General features: G+C 36.3%; 1 protein-coding gene across 1 annotated transcript in view; it reads right to left on the reverse strand.

The window, feature by feature from the left end:
• PPEF1 (protein phosphatase with EF-hand domain 1) overlaps window positions 1–19,153 on the reverse strand; it is a 128,237-nt gene that overhangs the window by 53,229 nt on the left and 55,855 nt on the right. Inside the window, exons 8-10 of the mRNA XM_077144981.1 lie at window positions 18,861–19,024; window positions 11,556–11,670; window positions 8,128–8,174 (exon numbers count right to left, since the gene is read on the reverse strand). Of these exons, the coding sequence (XP_077001096.1) occupies window positions 8,128–8,174; window positions 11,556–11,670; window positions 18,861–19,024 (326 nt within the window). The remainder of the gene's footprint in view (window positions 1–8,127; window positions 8,175–11,555; window positions 11,671–18,860; window positions 19,025–19,153) is intronic.

A 19,153-nucleotide genomic window follows, 5' to 3' on the forward strand; every position in this document is an offset into this window, starting at 1 on the left:
AATACACATATTCAGACAGAAAATAGGCAATAAATATATAGAAAAATTGAATATACAACAAATAAACTTGATTCAATATATATATGAAGAACTTTGCATCCTACAAAATAGAGAATACAATTGATTTTTCATATGCCCATGGAACCTTTATGAAAATCAATCATGTACTTGACTTCAAAGAAAACTTTAACAAATTCAAAATAGGAAATATTTCATAGGACACATTCTTATATAATAATACAATAAAATCTGTAATAGTAAAAGTGCAATTAGGAAAATGTCTAACTCTTTGGAATAAGATCCTTGGAAGTTAAAAGTTACACTCTTAATAACCACTGGATCAAAAAGGAAATTAAAACCAAAATTACAAGTTCAATAGAAGGTTCAGCTAAAAATAAAATTTAAAAAGATAGATAGCCTTAAATGCCTTCATTATTAAAGAAGATACACATGAAAGACTATTCATCCTAAGGAATTAAAAAAAGAAGAATGAAATAAATCAAATAAAAATAAAAGCCAAAGTTAATGAAACAAAACAAAAAGAGAAAATATGTATAAATCCAAAGGTTGGCACTTTGAAAGAATGAATAAAACTGATAAACACGTCCTGAGTCTAATTAAGATAAGTGAAAACAAGAGAGAATGTAAAATTAAAGATTAGAAAAAAAGAGAGAAGTAAATAAAAGAATTACAAGTGTAACAAATGTAATATCAATATCTATGGCAATATATTTTTACAATCTAGAGAAACGGATGATTTCCTTGAAAATTAAAAACTACCAAAACTGATTCAAATGAAGTAGAAAACTTGAACAGTGCAATTACTCGAAAAAACCAGAAAGGTGATTAAAGATTACCATTTAAAAAGGCATTGACCCCATGTGGCTTTGTAGTGGAGCTATCACAATTTTTAAGAGGAAATGGTTTTAATGTCATTTAAATCAATGATTTTCAACCTTGGCCGAACATTAGAATCACTTGGGGAGCTTTTAAAAACCCGGAGACACCCATCAGAATGTCTGGGGCAGGGACCCTGATGTCAGTATCTTTTATCAATTCTTTGAGTGATTACATTATATAGCCAAGTTTGAAAACCATGGATTTAAATTATTCAAAACCATAGAGAAATATGGTTTCTAGTTCATTTCATGAAAGCAGCATAATCTTAGTACCAAACTGGAGAAAAGCATTCAATCATCTAAAATTATATTTGGATGGTGTAACCAGTTTTCCATTGTGATGGCAGAATTTCTTGTATTAAAATGCCTCATCTCCAATTTAAGCCAAAGTTGGTTTGTAGGTGGATTCCTTGCTACCTCTTTCACCTCTGTTGTAAGCAAAGAATAATGAGTTTCTTGAGTTGAATCTAATTTAAAACCAAAAAATAGTAAGAGTCAGGTAGGTCATCCACTTATACGGCACATTTGCCATACAATGGCAAATTTTCGGAAAACCACATACTTTCAAAAAATTAAGATTTGTGATAACGAAGTACATTCGAGAGAATATGTTACAATCACTGCAAGTTATTCTAAAAGACGAGTTCTAAATGTATACTAAACTCCTGTAAGGGTTGAGCTTCTCAAGACAATCACTTCAAAGTAGGCAGGATTTATTTATATGTATAAAGATTTGCCCTATTGGTCCAAGATTAGTCATATTATTTTATGTTCAAATATGTTTTAGTTTTAGAATAGCAAGAGAACAGGAAAACAAACAAGAAGCTGAAGAACTACGCCTGTTGGGACATGGGTCTCTAGGCTATTTGGGCTTCTGGCTCCTGCAGTTTCTCTGGGTTTCCTTCAAAGAAGCAAAACTAATGCTATCTTTCAGTCAGTTAGAGAAAGCCTAACTCTCTGGCACATTCTGTAGCAGATGTACAAAAAAAAAAAAAAATCCATGGCAGAGAGTTTAAGTTGAAATATACAGGGAACCTAGGGAACCTACAATTCTGAACAGTATTCAGAACATGACCTGCAGGGAGAAAGATAACAAGCCACAATTAACACGCACAGAGATAAAAGTAAGACATTTCCTTATATCCTCACCTATTTCCTATTGAAACATTTTACTACAAATATTTAGAAGTTATCCAAACTTATCTGAACATTTTCCCAACAAACAATAACCTCTGGACCTCAGCTCCACATTATTTTAATGATATTTCTTTTGCAATCCCTATTTTAGAAGTCTGTTCTTCTGATTGTAACATTAATACTGCCTTAATCCCAGAATAAAAAGAAGTTACCTCTGTGGCAGTGTGAAGCACTGATAGAAAATAAAGAAAACTATTTAACAATCTTCACAACTGCAAAATTATGGGCAGGGCAGGGTGGGAGTTGGGGAGTGGAGCTTGGTGGAGAAGAAAGAAAAGTGAAACAAGGCGGAATGGTTTCAATGAACAGCACCAATGTGCTAACCACCCGGTTCTCTCTGTCCCTGAGTGCATCTCTCATTCAGCTTTAGGACATCTCTGCTCACAGCATCATTTAAAAACCTAATTTGCAAATACTGATTCTAAGTTTCAAGCTTTCTATTCAATGAGGAAAAATGTCATGTAATTTTAGCAAGGCCAAGTTCTGAATGAAGTATTTCAAATTGGCCACTATAATTAGCCCCAAAAGTGTCTTATTAAAATTAACCTTTTCAGAAAATAAAATCTGAAAATATGACCTAACTAATGCTATGTAAATTGTTTCACTTGATGATAAAATTATATTTGAAGCCATGTAAATTTGAGATGTACTCTTAGCAAAGGTCTATCGTGGTAATAGTGTAGTACTCAGGATAAAGAATCCTTTCCAAACTCAGATGCGATTGTGAGCTGAAAATGTTTAACTTAGTATTAAAGTGTAAAATGATACAATTGTTTAAGACAATTAAATATTAAAGAAATCAAAATCTCAATTACTGGCATGAAGCCCAGATGGGATTAACATTATTTATTGCAGTTAACCACACAAAGTACGTGAGAATAAAATCTTTTCCGATCTTCAAAAACTCTCCTATGTGACTGAGGCACTTACTAAATTACTAAAATTCTTTGAAAAAATGTTTTAAGTGTCACATCCTCCAGGAAGTCTTCCAAGAGGTTAGGTGTGCCTCCAATGTGCTTTTTTGGAACTCCATGTATATCTCAATTGCCACACATGCCACCCTGAATTGTCTTGTCTTTATATTAGTTAACCTACCCCCCTCAACCATGATGTCTTTGGGGACCAAAACTGGGTCTTAGTCATACTGTATTATCAAACCTTAGCAGAGTACTTCATTCATATAGGTGTTGAATAAATATATGTGAAATAAATGAGCTTCTTGTTCATCTTCTCATCGTCCCACAGTTTTTATATGGTGCTTTGAACATTAGAGGGACCAGATAAATGTATTGAATGAATGAGTGAGTAAATTAGTGGACAGATTCATTTTTGTTTATGATCAGTTACAACGGTAACAGTCTTGAACCAAACCAACAACTTGGATTAAGAGAGTAATATAGTGTGGCACCTCAGTAACCCTACATTATAACTCTTCTTCTTAGGCTATGTCTTTGGTTGGTCTTGGGCCAACCCCAGCCCTATAGTCTAAGTATTCTATAGTGTATTAAAGAACTGACAAGGAAGAAATTAGCTAGCAAAACACTAGTTGAAAGATGAATTAAAATTCTGCATTAATTCAAAGGCTGAGGGTTTTCCTGGTTTTTCTTTTGGGTTGATGGGGAAAAAATCAATCAGTCACAGCATAATACCAATTTTGTTCATTTATACCTCCAAAAATCTTCAACAGCATGTAGTTTGCCAAACTAGCCCCTACAATTCAAGTTCTGTTTCCCTTACTAAAAAATAAATTAAATAAAGATACGTTAAAGCATGGTCACTAGCTACTTCTAAATGGAAGATTGGGGCCCATGGATTACAATGACCTGATTCAATCCCATGGGCTCCTATCAGTGAATGAGAGGAAAGCACCTCATATTGGGGCATTACATGTAACCAGGATTCAATGACTTGATGCAGTGATTGAGTACAAAGCATTGCAGTTAGAAGCAGAGACCATTGCAGCAATTCTATCATTTCTTGAAGCAGTCAAGTAACTGCTTAAGTCACACTTATGTACCTGCTATAATTCCTGACAGTCAATCTCTGTATCTGATGCCACAAAGATAAACTCCCCACTAGAGTACTGTTTTCTCTCTCCTCATTTTTGAGATGTTCTTCCTTCATCCATATCTACTTTCTGAGCCTACTACTCTTCTCTCACTCAGTTTTTCTCTTTTTTCATTTTCTGTCAACCCCCTATACCTAATACCTAATACTGATACTCACTCATACTCTAGGCACTGTGTAAGTGAATTTCCTAGATCATAGAAGCTTATGACTTTAAAGGCTAAAATATGTTTTTAAAATACTTTAGCCATTTGGGTTGGGAGTCTTTGATTCTCTTACTTCTTAACACAGTATACACCACCCAACTTTCTTGAACATGCAGGTTTATCAGTCGAAACTTTCTCTCAGGCACTTGTGAGTACAGACCTCTTTTCCCTATACTACAAAGCCCCAGATCAATGAATATTACTACTTCTTCTCTATTTCATTTTTATAGTTCTATTATTTCCTCTCACTGTCAGGAAAAGCTTTTATCTTTCATTGCTGACACTGTATCTGACTTTTCCTCCTTCTCCTCCCACTCCCTAATCTGCTGTGGGTTGGGAAGCCAGTCAAATTTGTAAGATGAGGTCTTACTGATTTCTGTTCACTGGTATTTAAGAATGTGCCTGTGGCCTATCCTGTTAGTAAAGTTCACTGGATCTGTGGCAACTATTTCAGTAGCTCAGAGACCTTTTCTTTTTTTCCTGGGACCACATTACAGATAAGTGAAGCAGACCGAAGTGTGACCCCTGGATAGGTGGGGTATTACTGTCGTCTGTCTTCAAACAGAAACATTTTTCCAAAACAGTTTATATTCATGGTTATGGTAGGTTGAATTAGGTACTCCAGGAAAAAAACATGTTCTTAATCTGAATCCCATTCCTGTGGGTGGGAACCCATTATAAACAGGATCTTTCGAAGATCTTATTTTTAGTTAAGGTGTGGCCAACTGAATTAGGATGAGTCTTAATCTTATTACTGGAGGTCCTATAAAAAAGAAAGCCACAGGGAGGAGCCAGAAGTCATCCAGAACCCAGAAGAGAAAGAGAGGTCCTCGCCATGAGACAGGGAAACCCAAGGATTGCCAACTCACTGGAATGCTACTGACCCTTGGAGGAAACCAGCCATCCAGCGTCCAAAACCATGAGACAATAAATTTCCATTGTTAAGCCAAACCATTGTGTGGTATTTGTCATAGCAACCTGAAGCCTAAGACAATATGTGATTCATTCCCTACCTAAAATGCATTTGACCTTTTTGTTCAATCTCGTCAAAATTCTAATTCATGGCTACTGAATGTCCAAGCATTCTTTTTACTTTCCCTCACTTAAATCCATTCCAAATAATAGTGCCCTACTCTTTCATTTCCATGGCTCTCAATCTCTACTTCCTGAACACTGTGTCATTGGTTAGCTCTCAAAAACATTTTCTTGCTTTCATGTGAATGCTATATTTTCACCTTTAATTCTTTTTATAGTACTTCTTACCACCCACCTCCTCCTGTTCAGTCTTCACATTGGCACCTTCCGGTTTTTATATGTCCTATATACTTTTGCCAAAGGAATTAAAGAAACATGTCAGAACTCTCTTTTCTCATCTGCCTACTCCAGAATTCTATCCTTGATCACAAGTTAATATCTTCAACTACCTCTCAAGAAATTTTCTTTTCTAAATCCCTTGAAGTCATTTTTTCAATTTATACAACTACTTTCCTTTCCATCAATAGATGAAAACCTCTAGAGAAATAACTACAAGTAGTATTTCATTCTCCACACACCCCTACCCCTCTTCTTCTTATTCAGACCATAATTGTTAATAATAGCAGGTATGAACTTCTGAAAATTTGGCATGGAGCTACAGATTGGGTTAAACAAATCCCATTCCTCAATCCATACAACTCCCTGATTTCTTCTTATTAATCCATTCTATCTCTCCCACAGGTTTCCAATTTCACAGAATCCCCATTTTACAGTAATTAAACTCTCTTCTGTCTTCAACTCATTCAGAAAAGACTTCCTCTGCAAATCTGGGTCTGTCTTAAGGATGCTGCCTGACTCCTGACTCAGCCCTCTCAAAGGAAAGGGCTCATTTCTGCACATGAGACGTACACCTCAGGATCAGGAGTAGGAGAGGGTGCACATGGTCCTCAGAGCCACTAATAGACCTATACTTTGCCATGCTCATGTGAAAGCCCCTCCTCCTTTCATGCCCCTAACCTCTGACTAGCCTCCCTTCCCCTTCTCCTCAACCCTTAGACCACATGGGCCAATCCATTTAACATATTTGCTTTACATGATCTTGACCTCCTCATGGCCAATATTCTCTTTCACCAACTTCAGTTACCCACATTCCAGATTCTACCCTGGACCCTCTCATTACCTAGAACAACTCCGCCTGCAACTTCCACCATTCCTGCTGCCCAAGGCCCTCACTCTAGTCAGCCTGCTCCCTGACCTCAAGGTGTACTCCAGTCCTTCAATTCTCCCAGTTGATTGGCCTATCCTGGCCTCTCTCCCTTCCCTGTTAGCTTGGATTCTATGGCTGAACATTGGAACTTCTCTTTTACCAGCACCAGCACTCTCAGCACCCTAACAAGCAAAGCTTTGAGTGGATTTACTGATACCAACCTATTACCTGGGCAGCTCCCTCCATCCTCTGACTCTCCTCTCTGGCTATCATGCTGTATATCCTTGCTGAGGCTTCCTGTGATCTCAACTGAATCTATTCCTTAAGTGCCAGCTCCATTCATGCCCTTCTGGTTTTGACCTGACTCATTTCCTTCCAAGCTTTTAATCTGAATGGATGAAATGAAAACATTGCGTTTATGTTACACTTTCTTACTTTAAAAATGCTTTTGGATACTTATGGGGTTTTTTTGTATGCTGTATGGTGAGGGTCTCAGTTCATTCTTTTTCCATGTAACTATCCCATTATTGCAGCACTATTTGTTGATTTTGTATGGGGGGGATAGCGCATGGGCTGGGAATTAACCTGGGTCTCTTACATGGCAAGGGAGAATTCTATCACTGAGCTAACTTTGCACCACTTTAAAAATATATGGATATTTATGTTATTTTATCCACAAGACAACCTTTTAAGGTATATAAGCTCAAGATAATATTGCAGGTGAAAAAAATTATTCACCAAGCTCTTGCAGTCTTAAAGTATGGAACCAATTAGCCATCAATGATAGTCATCTGAGACTACTGAGACTGCTCAATAATTCAACATGCTAGTTTTGAGATGACAGCAATGGGTGGGAAATAAACACATTAATCCAAAAGAGAGCTAGAGAAGACCAGCATAAAGGGGTACCACTGTGAAGGCAGGGGTCAACTCAGGATCAGTTTCCTACATGTAGTCTTCCCAGAAGCAAAATATTCTGGTTGCAACTGCTACTCAGAGAGAGAGATGAATTTAGTCAACAAAATGCAGAGAAACTCCATGCCAACCAAGCTGCTTTGTGCCCTGTGTTGGTTCCCACAATTGAAACCCCAATACATGAACAGCAGTCATGGCACTGGAAGAGCAATCAGGGTAAGAATCAGGGTAAAGAAGAGAGCAATTTGAAACTTACTATCAGAAACTCCTTTCAAGCTTAAGCAGTGTGTATTGGAAGATACGAATGGTATGATATACACTCACTTCTGAACAAAATAAAAATCAAATAAGATAATATGGATTGCTCCTCTCCCCACCCTGTGCCATCTAGACATTTATGATACAATAATGACCATAAACACAATCAGGTGCAAATCCCAATGGATATACAGATAATAATAATACTGAGTAAAGACCCAAATTTAAAAAGCAATATGTGAGATGTGTGCAAAAAAAAATCAAAAGATATGCCTCTAAAAATCTTTGAGCTTCTTGGATAAAACTATTATATTACATCTGTATTTGTACATATCCCCAGTAAAACAAATATTGTTATTTTTCCCCAACAAAAGTAGAATTATTTAGCAAAATAATCATTTACCTTATAGAAGATCAAAAGGAGATCATCCAAATTCCCATGCAAATCACCTGGAGTGCAAATGAAAAATCACTATTCAATAGGAAAGAAGATGCAATGACCTTTTTGTTAAGGAATTTTAAAACTGAAAGACTACTGATATACTCCAAGTGTTCTCAGGACATAGATTTTTTACTCTATGTTGTTATTAATTCAACAGTTTGTTTCCATAGCATCTTTTCTTCCCCTCTGATAGGGGGAATAGCATCTTGTATGGCCATTACCTGTTCATTTCTACCATTGATGGAGTAAGTCTTACCTTACTTGTGCCAGGCACTGGGCTAAGCATTTCATATGCATCATCTTATTTGATCCTTACAACTGCCCTATGAGATGGGTATTATTTTCATCATTCTCCTCTTACAAATGAGGTTGAAAGTAGATAAGCAACTTAAGTAAATTTACCCAGCTACCAATAATAAGAGGTAGCAGGGCTAGAATTCAAACCCAACTTTATTTCATTACAAAACCCAAGCTCTTGGGTGTGCAGGTAGTTCAGTGGTTAGAATGCCCACCTTCCATATGGGAGACCTGGGTTCGATTCCCGGACCATGCACCCAAAAAAAAGAAAAGAAAAGAAAACCCAAGCTCTCCATGATTATTCTGGGCTGACTTTACTCTCTTTAATCTCAAGGGCGGCAACAACAGAACCTATCTTAGTCAGTATTAAATTCCCAAGAGCCTACTATAGTACCTGGTGCACGATAGGATGCACTGAATATGTGTTTAATTGCTAAACACATAGCATTTTAAATACATGTTTTAAGAATGTATTCCAGTAGTAGGATCTGAAATTTAAAAACTGTGAGTAGATGGTTGACATTCTTTTGATGAGACAATTGTAAGAGACAAAAATAAAAGCATGGTTTTATAAAACTCAGCCAACTAAAAGAAATCATATGAATACATGAGACCATTAACTCAAAAATAAGAATGAGTATACAAATTACTCAAAAGCCCTATCTGGATAACTATTTCTAAATAATATACCTGTCTTTCATAAGTTCTGCTCATAAATCTTGTTCTCTGTACCCAACTTAATTACCAAATAGAATTTAATTTAGAAATGCTTCTCCTCGGTTTGGTTAAAATTACACAACCAAGATTAAGCAAATATATGCATTGGAAGACTCCAAGTATAATGAGAATAACAATAAGAAAATGCTGTATCACTAGCACTTATTTATACAATATGACTATAATATCAAAATTAGGAGCATTTTAATGTTACTGCTTTCATATGGTCTCACTCCAAATTTAAGGAAAAATGGAAGGCTTTTTTACTTGTCAGTTTCATATGTATTTTTAATTATTTCATTTTCTCAATTTTTTCAGGGTGACTGGTCTTTCAAAGATTTGAGGATACAGAACTATTACAACTGGCATACTAAAAAAATGAACTTATTTCATCATATTAAGAGTTGAGGATATAAAATATTTTTAATCTCTATTGGACAGCAAAAGAAAAGGTTGAATGTACCATAGGAAGAAAAACACAGGGAGATATTTTTACTGCAAATAAAAATCATGAGTGCAGATTTGATTATCATTTATAACATAACTATAGGCTAAAAACTCATATATTTCATGCATGCTGGGAACTATGTGGCATATTTAGATGTGCATATAAAAAATGCATCTTGAAATTAAAATAATGGTAAATTTTCATCACCATTTCTCTTCCTTTCCTAATTCTATCTTAAACAGAAGCTTTGTTTTTTAAATAGCCTCAATTTGAAATTTTGTTTTAAATGATAACCAAATTTTGTTAAGTTCATTGGCGCTATTAAAGACAGAAAATAATTCTTATGTGAAGAGAACCTATTGACCTTAGCTTTTCCCTTCTGCCAATGGTGCTACATGGAAAAAGTCTGGAAATAAAAGCCCAAGATGTGGGGAATCTTTAAATAAATGGAATTATCCAATTAATCAATTCCCTAGTCCTTATGTCAAGATGGAAAATGAAACAGCAGTCAGAGAGACACATGATGTTTGTTGGGACAGGAGATATGGAGCTAGTGCTAACGCGCAATGCAGAGGACCTAATTTTTATTCTGACCCTTCTGACCCTGTCACTAAATAGCTAGGTGAACTTGAGGGGTGGGAGGGGTGTTACTACACAGAAATGCATGGAAAGCGATTCATGTATCCTGTTTCATCCATAAGAGCAAGGGTTAGAACTAGATGGTCTCTGTAAGTGTTCTTACATTCTGTGATTCTAAGTAATTCCATGTCCTCTAATTAATTCATGTCTACCAGATCCTTTTATCCAAAGATCAGTCTACAGTGGCAACTGTATCACCAGTGGAAACATATTGGAGAAGAATTCACTCTCTGTTTTGGCCTCTCATATATATATTCTGATAGCAAACCTCTCCCTGGCTTCACGGGCTACACAGGTTGGCAGGGCTTCCTAAGCCTCACGATCCAAAGTTCTTTATCTCCACCAAAAGTAAAACCTGGTGAGTATCTTGAATAAAAGGACCCCACTACTGAGATGCAGCATCTGCTGGGCAAAAATACAGGGGCCTAACCACTAAAGTCTTTGTTTGAAAGTCTGAGTCAGGACATATCATGAAGCATATACTGCTACATTGAGTCCTGGTCTCCACTATCAGATGCTAGAAATGGAAATGGTTTAATTACATTGTCAAATGCACTTTATACCTGCCAGGGCAAGAGAAACACAGGCTAAAAAAATGATTTGGAAAATAACAATCAGTGTTTTGTAACCTAAAGACTTAATTAGAAGTTAAGGGCATTGCTGTTCCTTCCACGCAACCCATTCTCAGACAGTTGCAAGCATGCTGAGCACCAACTGTGATGAATTTCAATGTGTACTGTTTCTTGAAGCAATATCCTGCCAGGCTGGCTTATATGATAACAAAATCTCAAATCTTGTTATTCAGAAGAACAAGAAACAGATTTCTGGGACATTCCCACTCTTCTAAAAGCTGCAGAGACCAGTTGGAAAAATCTAAAACAGCAGCCAAGGGCAGAGAAAAGTTTAATTTCCATCCTAAGGCATTTCTCTTTCCAGCAAAGTGGCATGCAGGGGTCCACCTTGAAAGAGCAACATGGAGCAGAAATAATGAGCGCTAGAGGGAAGACAAAGAATACTTTTCCACCCATGGGTGCCTTTCCATATTAACATGCTGTCTGCCTTTAAAAAAAAAAAAAGCTATGAGTGCTCTAATTTTTCACATAATTAATTCCTGCCAGCTGGTATGCAAAACAAAGACAAGATGAGGAACAGTATTATCATGACAGATAACTCTATCTTCAACACTTTTCCTTAGTACAGTTCAATTTACACAGTTTTAAGTTAGGCAAATGATATAAGACAAAGAAGCTCCTAGGCATTAATTTGGTAATTCTACTCTGAAACTTACCACAGATTGTTATCTCTTTGGTGGGAGAAGTTCTTATATGAGTGAAATTTGGCATTTGCTTCAGGACTTTCTTGGTTTCAAATAGCACCTCTAAGACATAATAAGCATGAAGTATCTGTGAGGGGAAACAGAAGAGATAAAACTATGAAGAAAGACACATCTGTAGACAAATGAAGGTGGAGCATATGAGCACATTAAATAATCTCTAAATTATTCTCAAATAGATTAGTGACTAGCACAGTGTCTGGCATATAACAGGCCCTCTATAGATATTTGTAAATTGAATGAAGGAATGATTTGTGGGACATTTATACTCTCATGTTTTAACTGACATCATCTATTTGCAGAACATCTCTGATTATTCTTGATCCTGATTGTCCAGAGAAGTGACGAGGAGAAATAAAGGACTCCCTTGCCCTAAGGGAATCTGCAGCCAAAATGGATAAAAGAGAAGGGGGGAACAGAGACAGAGAAATAGAAAGAGAAGTACAGAGAATTTGTTTAAGAGGCAGTGCTTTGCATTTGTTTGGGATGTTCTGCCACCCGAGATGGAAACTGGGTATTGCTGGGCTTGGAGATCTCACCAGGCAGCCAAACAAGTTCCAAAGGAACTTGTGAGTTGGGCATCCCAGGTATGACTCAAGATTTGATGTACAAGACTTGAGAAGTTACAGAACAGTAAGCATATTTATATGAAAGTGTAAGCATAAAACACATTCCAACTCCAAATAAAACATTTGGATTATCCCCTATTTATGACTATTCAGCCTATTGCTCTCTTCTAATAATAGTGTGGAGATCATTATTTTACTCCGTCTTCTTTCCCAGGCTTTTAAATTTTTTATTCTCATTGTTTAAGCCAGTGTGTCCCTTCTCTGTTTCTCTGTCTCTCTCTTTCTCTCTTTCAATTTATTATGGACATATTCAAACATATATGGAAATAGGATAGTATGAGTGCCATGAATCCATCACCAGCTTAAACAATTGCCAACTGATAGGGAATCTTGTTTCATCGTACCTCAACCCACAATGGATTATTATGGAGCGAATCCCAAACACTATATTATTTCATCTGTAAATTCAGTTAATATCTTAATTAATTTAATACAAAAAAATGTATCAAACATCCACTCTGCGTCAGATCCTGTACTATGTTCTGGTAAATTCCTACTCATTCTTTAAAACTCAACTCAAATATCACCTCTTTCTGAAAAGTCTTCCCTGATCTTTTCCTTCTCACAGCAGAGTTTAATGGCCCTTTCCTTTGGTCCCCATTGTATATGTCCTTCATAACACTCATTGCTTTAAAAAAAAAAAAAAAAGTATGGTGAGGGTGCACAGGTGGTTCGTGGTAGAATGCTTGCCTTCCATACGGGAGATCCAGGTTTGATTCCCAGACCATGCACCACCCCTACCCCTCCAAAAACAGCATAGTATTTTATTTCTTTCCATATCCCCTCAGTATATGGAAAATACCTTGTACTTTTCATGTAATAGTCACACAATAAATATTTATAAAACGTAATTGTCATAATAAATGGAATTTACCTAAGGAAAAATTATGTCATCTATATTGACCTAGAAAATACATTCAATGCTATTCTCATAAATTATCATTTACAGTCTTTCATGTCAAAGTATGACATAACCTGATATTTAGAGATAAGAACGAAGCTGAACAGGTTGGGGTTAAAGTAATTCAGAACATAGGGGTAAGGAAGACAGTGTCTATATTTTTAAAAACTTTTGTTTAATGGTATATTTCATTTGCATGTTTAATATACTGATTCCCAATGTTGGCTTCAGTATTACCTTAACTTGCCATTGTAGCTTTTTGGATCCATTTGTAGCACTAATCAGAGTAACTGCTGTCTGAAGAGGCCATTTTGTCTTTTAAAAAATTTAAACTGACAAATATTCATTGTGAATATATTGCAACAACAGAAAATTCCTATTACTAAGATAGTTTTTTCTGGTTCATTATAGATTGACTAAAATCACTTCTTAACATTAGTACTTGCTAATAAGGCTGTCTTCAAATAGCATTTTAATTGTATTTACAACTGAAATATTAAATACTCAAAATAATTAACTCATGTTGCTTTCTGTATTTATTATTCAGATTAAATAACAACTTAAATAAAATATTTACATTCTCTTAAAGGCATAGAAGGAGGAAAATATCACTTTTAAAAGATATTTCTTTCTTTAAAAGCCTGACTAGTGGGCGGGCCATGGTGGCTCAGCAGGCAAGAATGCTTGCCTGCCATGCCAGAGGACCCGGGTTCGATTCCTGGTGCCTGCCCATGTTAAAAAAAAAAAGCCTGACTAGTTATAAATGGAATAACTTAACTGGGTTTTTTAGTTGAAATAAAAATCTCAACAGTAAAAAGGGGGACATAAAAATGAAAAGTAATTTTCCCTCATCCCCAGAAAATAGTCCCCCAATCCCTACCCCCATTGTTAAGAATGTCTTGGATATATTTTTTAAAAATATTCTATGCATTCACAAGCATGTAAAAATTAATATAACTACATATAAAAATGTAAACACATGTATAAATATATAATCTCTTAAACAAAATGTGTTAGATCCACACAGTGGAGTATAATCATAAATAGGAATAAAGTACTAATACATGCTATTACACGGATGTTTTAATTTGCTAAAGCTGCCAGAATGCAACATACCAGAGATGGATCAGCTTTTAACAAGGGGATTTATTTAATTACAAATTTATAGTTCTTCAGAGGAAAGGCAGCTAGCTTTCATTTGAAGTTCTCTGTTACACAGGAAGGTACAGGACAAGGTCTGCTGGCCCTCTCTCCTGGCTTCTGGGTTCCAATGGCTTTCCCCGGGGTAATTCCTTTCTGTATCTCCAAACATCTGGGCTGAGCTGAAAGTGCTGAGATGATGTAAGCTGAGCTGCTGAGCTGTCTTCTGACCTCTCTCTTTTAAACCTCCCACTAATTAAATTAAACCTCACTCATTGTGGAAGGCACTTCCCTTAGCAGACCATAAATGTAATCAGCCATAGATGAATTTCCCATAGTGATGATTTGAGTCCACAGAAACAGAACACTGGGGCATCATCACTTGGCTAAGTTGACACCTGAACCTAACCACCACAATGGATGAAGCTTGAAAATGTTAAGCCAAGTGAAAGAAGCCAGAAACAAAAAGTTTCACATTATGTGATTCCATTTATATGAAATATACAGATTAGGCAAATCCATAGAGACAGAAAGTAGATTAGTGGTTGCCAGGGACTTGGGGGAAGGAATGATGGAGTATGATGGCTTAATGGATGTGCTGGTTTGAAAAGATTTATGTACCTTTAAAAAAGCCATGTTTTAATCCTAATTAATCTTGTGGGAGCAATGGTTTCTCTAATCCCTATTCAGTACTTTAGGCTGGAAACTTGATTAGGTTATCTCCACAGTGATTTGATTCTATCAGTCGTGGGTATTAAGCTTGATTAGATGGAGACGTATCTCCACCCCATTCTATGTGGGTCTTAATTAGTTTACTGGAATCCAATAAAAGAAGTAGTATTTTGGAGAAAGCTTCAGAACGCCACAGAACCACGAAGCACAGAGTCTGCCAGCCAGCGACTTTTGGGATGAAGAAGGAAAACTCCTCCCAGGAGCTTCATGAAGCAAGAGGTCTGGAGAGAAAGCTCGAAGGCACTTCCATGTTGTCATGTGCCTACCAGCTGAGAAAGAAATGCTAAATGTCATTGGTCTTCTTGAACCAAGGTGTCTTTCCCTTGATGCCTTAGATTGGACATTTCTATAGATTTTTTTTAATTGGGACATTTTCTTGGCCTTAGGACTGTAAACTAGCAACTTATTAAATTCCCCTTTTGAAAAACTGTTCCATTTCTGGCATATTGCATTCTGGCAGCTAGGAAACTAGAACAATGGATATGAGGTTTCTTTTTGGGATGATGAAAATGTTCTGAAATTAGATAGCAGTGATGGCTGCACAACATTTTGAATATACTAAAAACCACTGAATTGTAACTTTAAAATGGCTAAAATGGTGAATGTTATATTGATTTTTAAAGGTAAATATATGTAATATATAATCCTTGTCTTACAGATAAGAGTAATTATATATTACATTGAACTTTTATTCCTCCTTTAACAACATAATATTTTCATTTTTATAAAGTCAAAATTATCAATCTTTTCTGTTATGCTCACTTAGATTTATGTCTTATCTTTTATCTCCTTGAACATATTAAGCTCATTTGTTCCAAAGTCTGAGTCTGATAACATTATTAACTGAATGCCCTGCAGGTTTATTTCCACTGTTGTTGTTTGTCTTAGTTTTCTTTCATGTGTCTTCTTGTCTCATGTGCCTGGTTAATATTTGTATTGAGTTCTGGACATTATATATGAAAAAACAGAGAAATAATTTTAGGCCTGCTTTCTTCCAGAGAGGATTTAAGTTGGCTTTTGGCAGGTGGCTAGGGGCACTAGCCATTTAGGATCATTTCAATTCAATTTCAGGAGTTAGATGACTCAAAGCTGGATTTCAATCTCTGAAGTCTACTTCCAATTGACTCTTAGGGTATGCCCTTAGGATTTCAACCTAAGAATGAGTTTTGGGGTGATATCAGTGAAAATGGCAGAGTAGGTAGCTCCAACTGCCTGGTCCCTGAACAGAAACATCAAAAGTTCGAGCAAAAACTGTCAGAATAAACTTTGTCAGAACTCCAGATAATAGTCATAGGTTTACAGCAACTAAGAAAATGCTGAATCAAAATAACTTAAAACTACTCAGTGCAGGGTCCGTGGGTGGTTCACTGGTAGAATGCCTGCCTTTCACGTGGGAGACCCAGGTTTGATTCCCTGGAGAAAGCAAGAGATTCAGAGAGAGCAGAGCAGAACGACACAGCCATGAGAAGCAGAGAGTCCACCGGCCAGCGACCTTTGGAGATGAAGAAGGAAAATGCCTCCCGGGGAGCTTCATGAAACAGGAAGACAAGAGAGAAAGCTAGCAGGTGATATCATGTTCGCCATATGCCTTTCCACTTGAGAGAGTAACCCTGAATTTCAATGGCCTTCTTGAATCAAGTTATCTTTTCCTGGATGCCTTGGATTGGACATTTCTATAGACTTGTTTTAATTGGCACATTTTCTTGGCCTTAGAACTGTAAACTAGCAACTTATTAAATTCAGCTTTTTAAAAGCCATTGAGTTTCTGGTATATTGCATTCTGGCAGCTGGCAAACTAGAATAGCAAGTAACAAAAATAAACACTGAGGAAGGGGAAGAATATTATTTTGAGAGTTACCATATTATAATATTCAAAATGTCCATGTTACAACAAAAAATAATTATGGGTCATGCAAAGAAACAAGAAAATATGGCCTATTCATGGAAGAAATAAACAGAAACTGACTCTGAAAAACTCTGATATTGGACTTACTAGAAAAAGACTTTAAATGGCATATCTAAAACATGATCAAATACCTAAAGGAAACCATGACAAAGAACTAAAGGAAAATGGGATAACAATGTATCACAAATAGAGAATATAAAAAGGAAACAAGCAGAAATTTTGTAGTTGAAAAGTACAATAACTGAAACGAAAATTTCACTAGAGAGTTTTAATAGCAGATGTGCTGGTTTGAAACTGTTATGCACCCAAGAAAAGCCATGGTTATAATCCAATCTTGTGGGGGCAGGCCTATTGTTGGGCAGGACCTTTTGATTAGGTTGTTTCCATGGAAATGTGACCCCATCCATTCAAACTGATTCTTAATTAATTTACTGGAATCCTTAAAAGGACTCATGGAGAAGGGAGAACTCAGAACCAACACACAGAGCTAAGAGCCGACACAGACACAGATGCTTGGAGATGCTGTGAGAGCCATTTGAAGGCAGAAGCCCAGAGAAAAGGAGAGCAGACATTGCCACATGCCTTCCCATGTGCAGAGAAATCCCGAACTTGATCAGCTTTCTTCAGTGAACTTGTCCTCTTTTTGGTGCCTTAATTTAGACATTTTCATGCCCTTAGAATTGTAGTCTGTAACTTAATAAATCCCCTTTTTAAAAGCCAATTTATTTCTGGTATATTGCATTCCAGCAGCTTTAGCAAACTGAAACAGCAAACTTGAGCAGGTAGAAGAAAGAAATAATGATTTTGAAAATAGGTAAATTGAAATTTGTTTTGTTTTAACTTTTTAAATTGTGAAATATAACATATATACAAAAAAGCAATACATTTCCAAGTACATTTTAACAAGTACTTATAGAACAGATTTTAAAGTTGGGTATGGGTTACAGTTCCATGATTATTCATTTTTTCTTCTAGCTGCTCAAAGACATGAGACCAACATACTAATCACTGGGGAAATGCAAAACAAAATCCCAATGAAATACCACTTTACACCCACTAGGATGGCTATAAACAGGGGGGGAAAAGGAAAATAACAAGGGTTGGTGAAAATTTGGAGAAATTGGAACCCTCGTACATGCTGGTAGGAATGTAAAATGGTGTAGGCACTGTGAACAGTTTGGAGTTTTCTCCAAGAACCACTACAGAGTTGCCAAATGACCCAGCAATTTTACTCCTACCCATGAGAAATGAAAATATGCATTCATACAAAACTGTACACAAATGTTCATAGCAGCATTGTCCATAATATTCAAAAGGTGGGAACAACCCAGATATCCATCAACAGATGAATGGCTAAACAAAATGTGATGTATCCACACAATGGAATATTATTCATCCATAAAAAGAATGAAGAACTGATACATGGTGCAATATGGATTTATCTTAAAAACTTAAGTCAAGTGAAAGAAATCAGACACAAAAAGCACATATTCCATTTATAGGAAATGCCCAGAATAGGCAAATACATAGAAAGTGGATTAGAGGTTTCTAGGGTCTAGGGGTAGGGAGGAAATAGGGAGTGACTGCCAATGGGTATGGGGTTTCTTTTGGGGATGAGGAACATGTTCTGGAATTAGATAGTGGTGATGGCTGCATAAACTTATGAATATACTAAAAACTACTGAACCAAATCCTTTAAAATCATGAATTTTACAGTAAATTATATTAAAAAATAAAAAGGGAAGGCTGTATACCTATAAATAGAAAGGAGGCTGCTGTGCACTTAAGAAGACTTTTATTTAATGAACTAATGAAAGCAGAGAGTAGTTCCCAATGTGAAAGTTTTTCCCAAGGGAATGCATTTTGCTATAGTATTTTCATTGATTCAGTCAACAACAATCATTGATTACTAGCTATGCAGAATAAATTGTGAAGTATCTGCTTTCACTTGCCTGTTGTTCCTTGAAGGCCTGGAGAAGTAGATCAATATCAGCAAAAGTGAGAGGAAATTGCAGCCGAGGGCCCCGATAGGAGTCTGGAACATCTATCAGGCCCACATAGTCCTCTCTATCTCTGTTGTCTTGGAGGGTGCTATGAAAAAGCCGAGTTACTAATTCTGAAAATGGAAAGACAGAAACAGGGAAAATTATTCTGATATTAAATTTAATAAACATCTTTTTTAATATCTAGTTCATGTAAGGTACTGTGCTAAATGTTAAGAATGCCAAGGTATCCCACATATAAA

The sequence above is a fragment of the Tamandua tetradactyla genome, chromosome X (assembly GCF_023851605.1).
Source record: "Tamandua tetradactyla isolate mTamTet1 chromosome X, mTamTet1.pri, whole genome shotgun sequence".
In the NCBI taxonomy this organism is placed as follows: domain Eukaryota; kingdom Metazoa; phylum Chordata; class Mammalia; order Pilosa; family Myrmecophagidae; genus Tamandua; species Tamandua tetradactyla.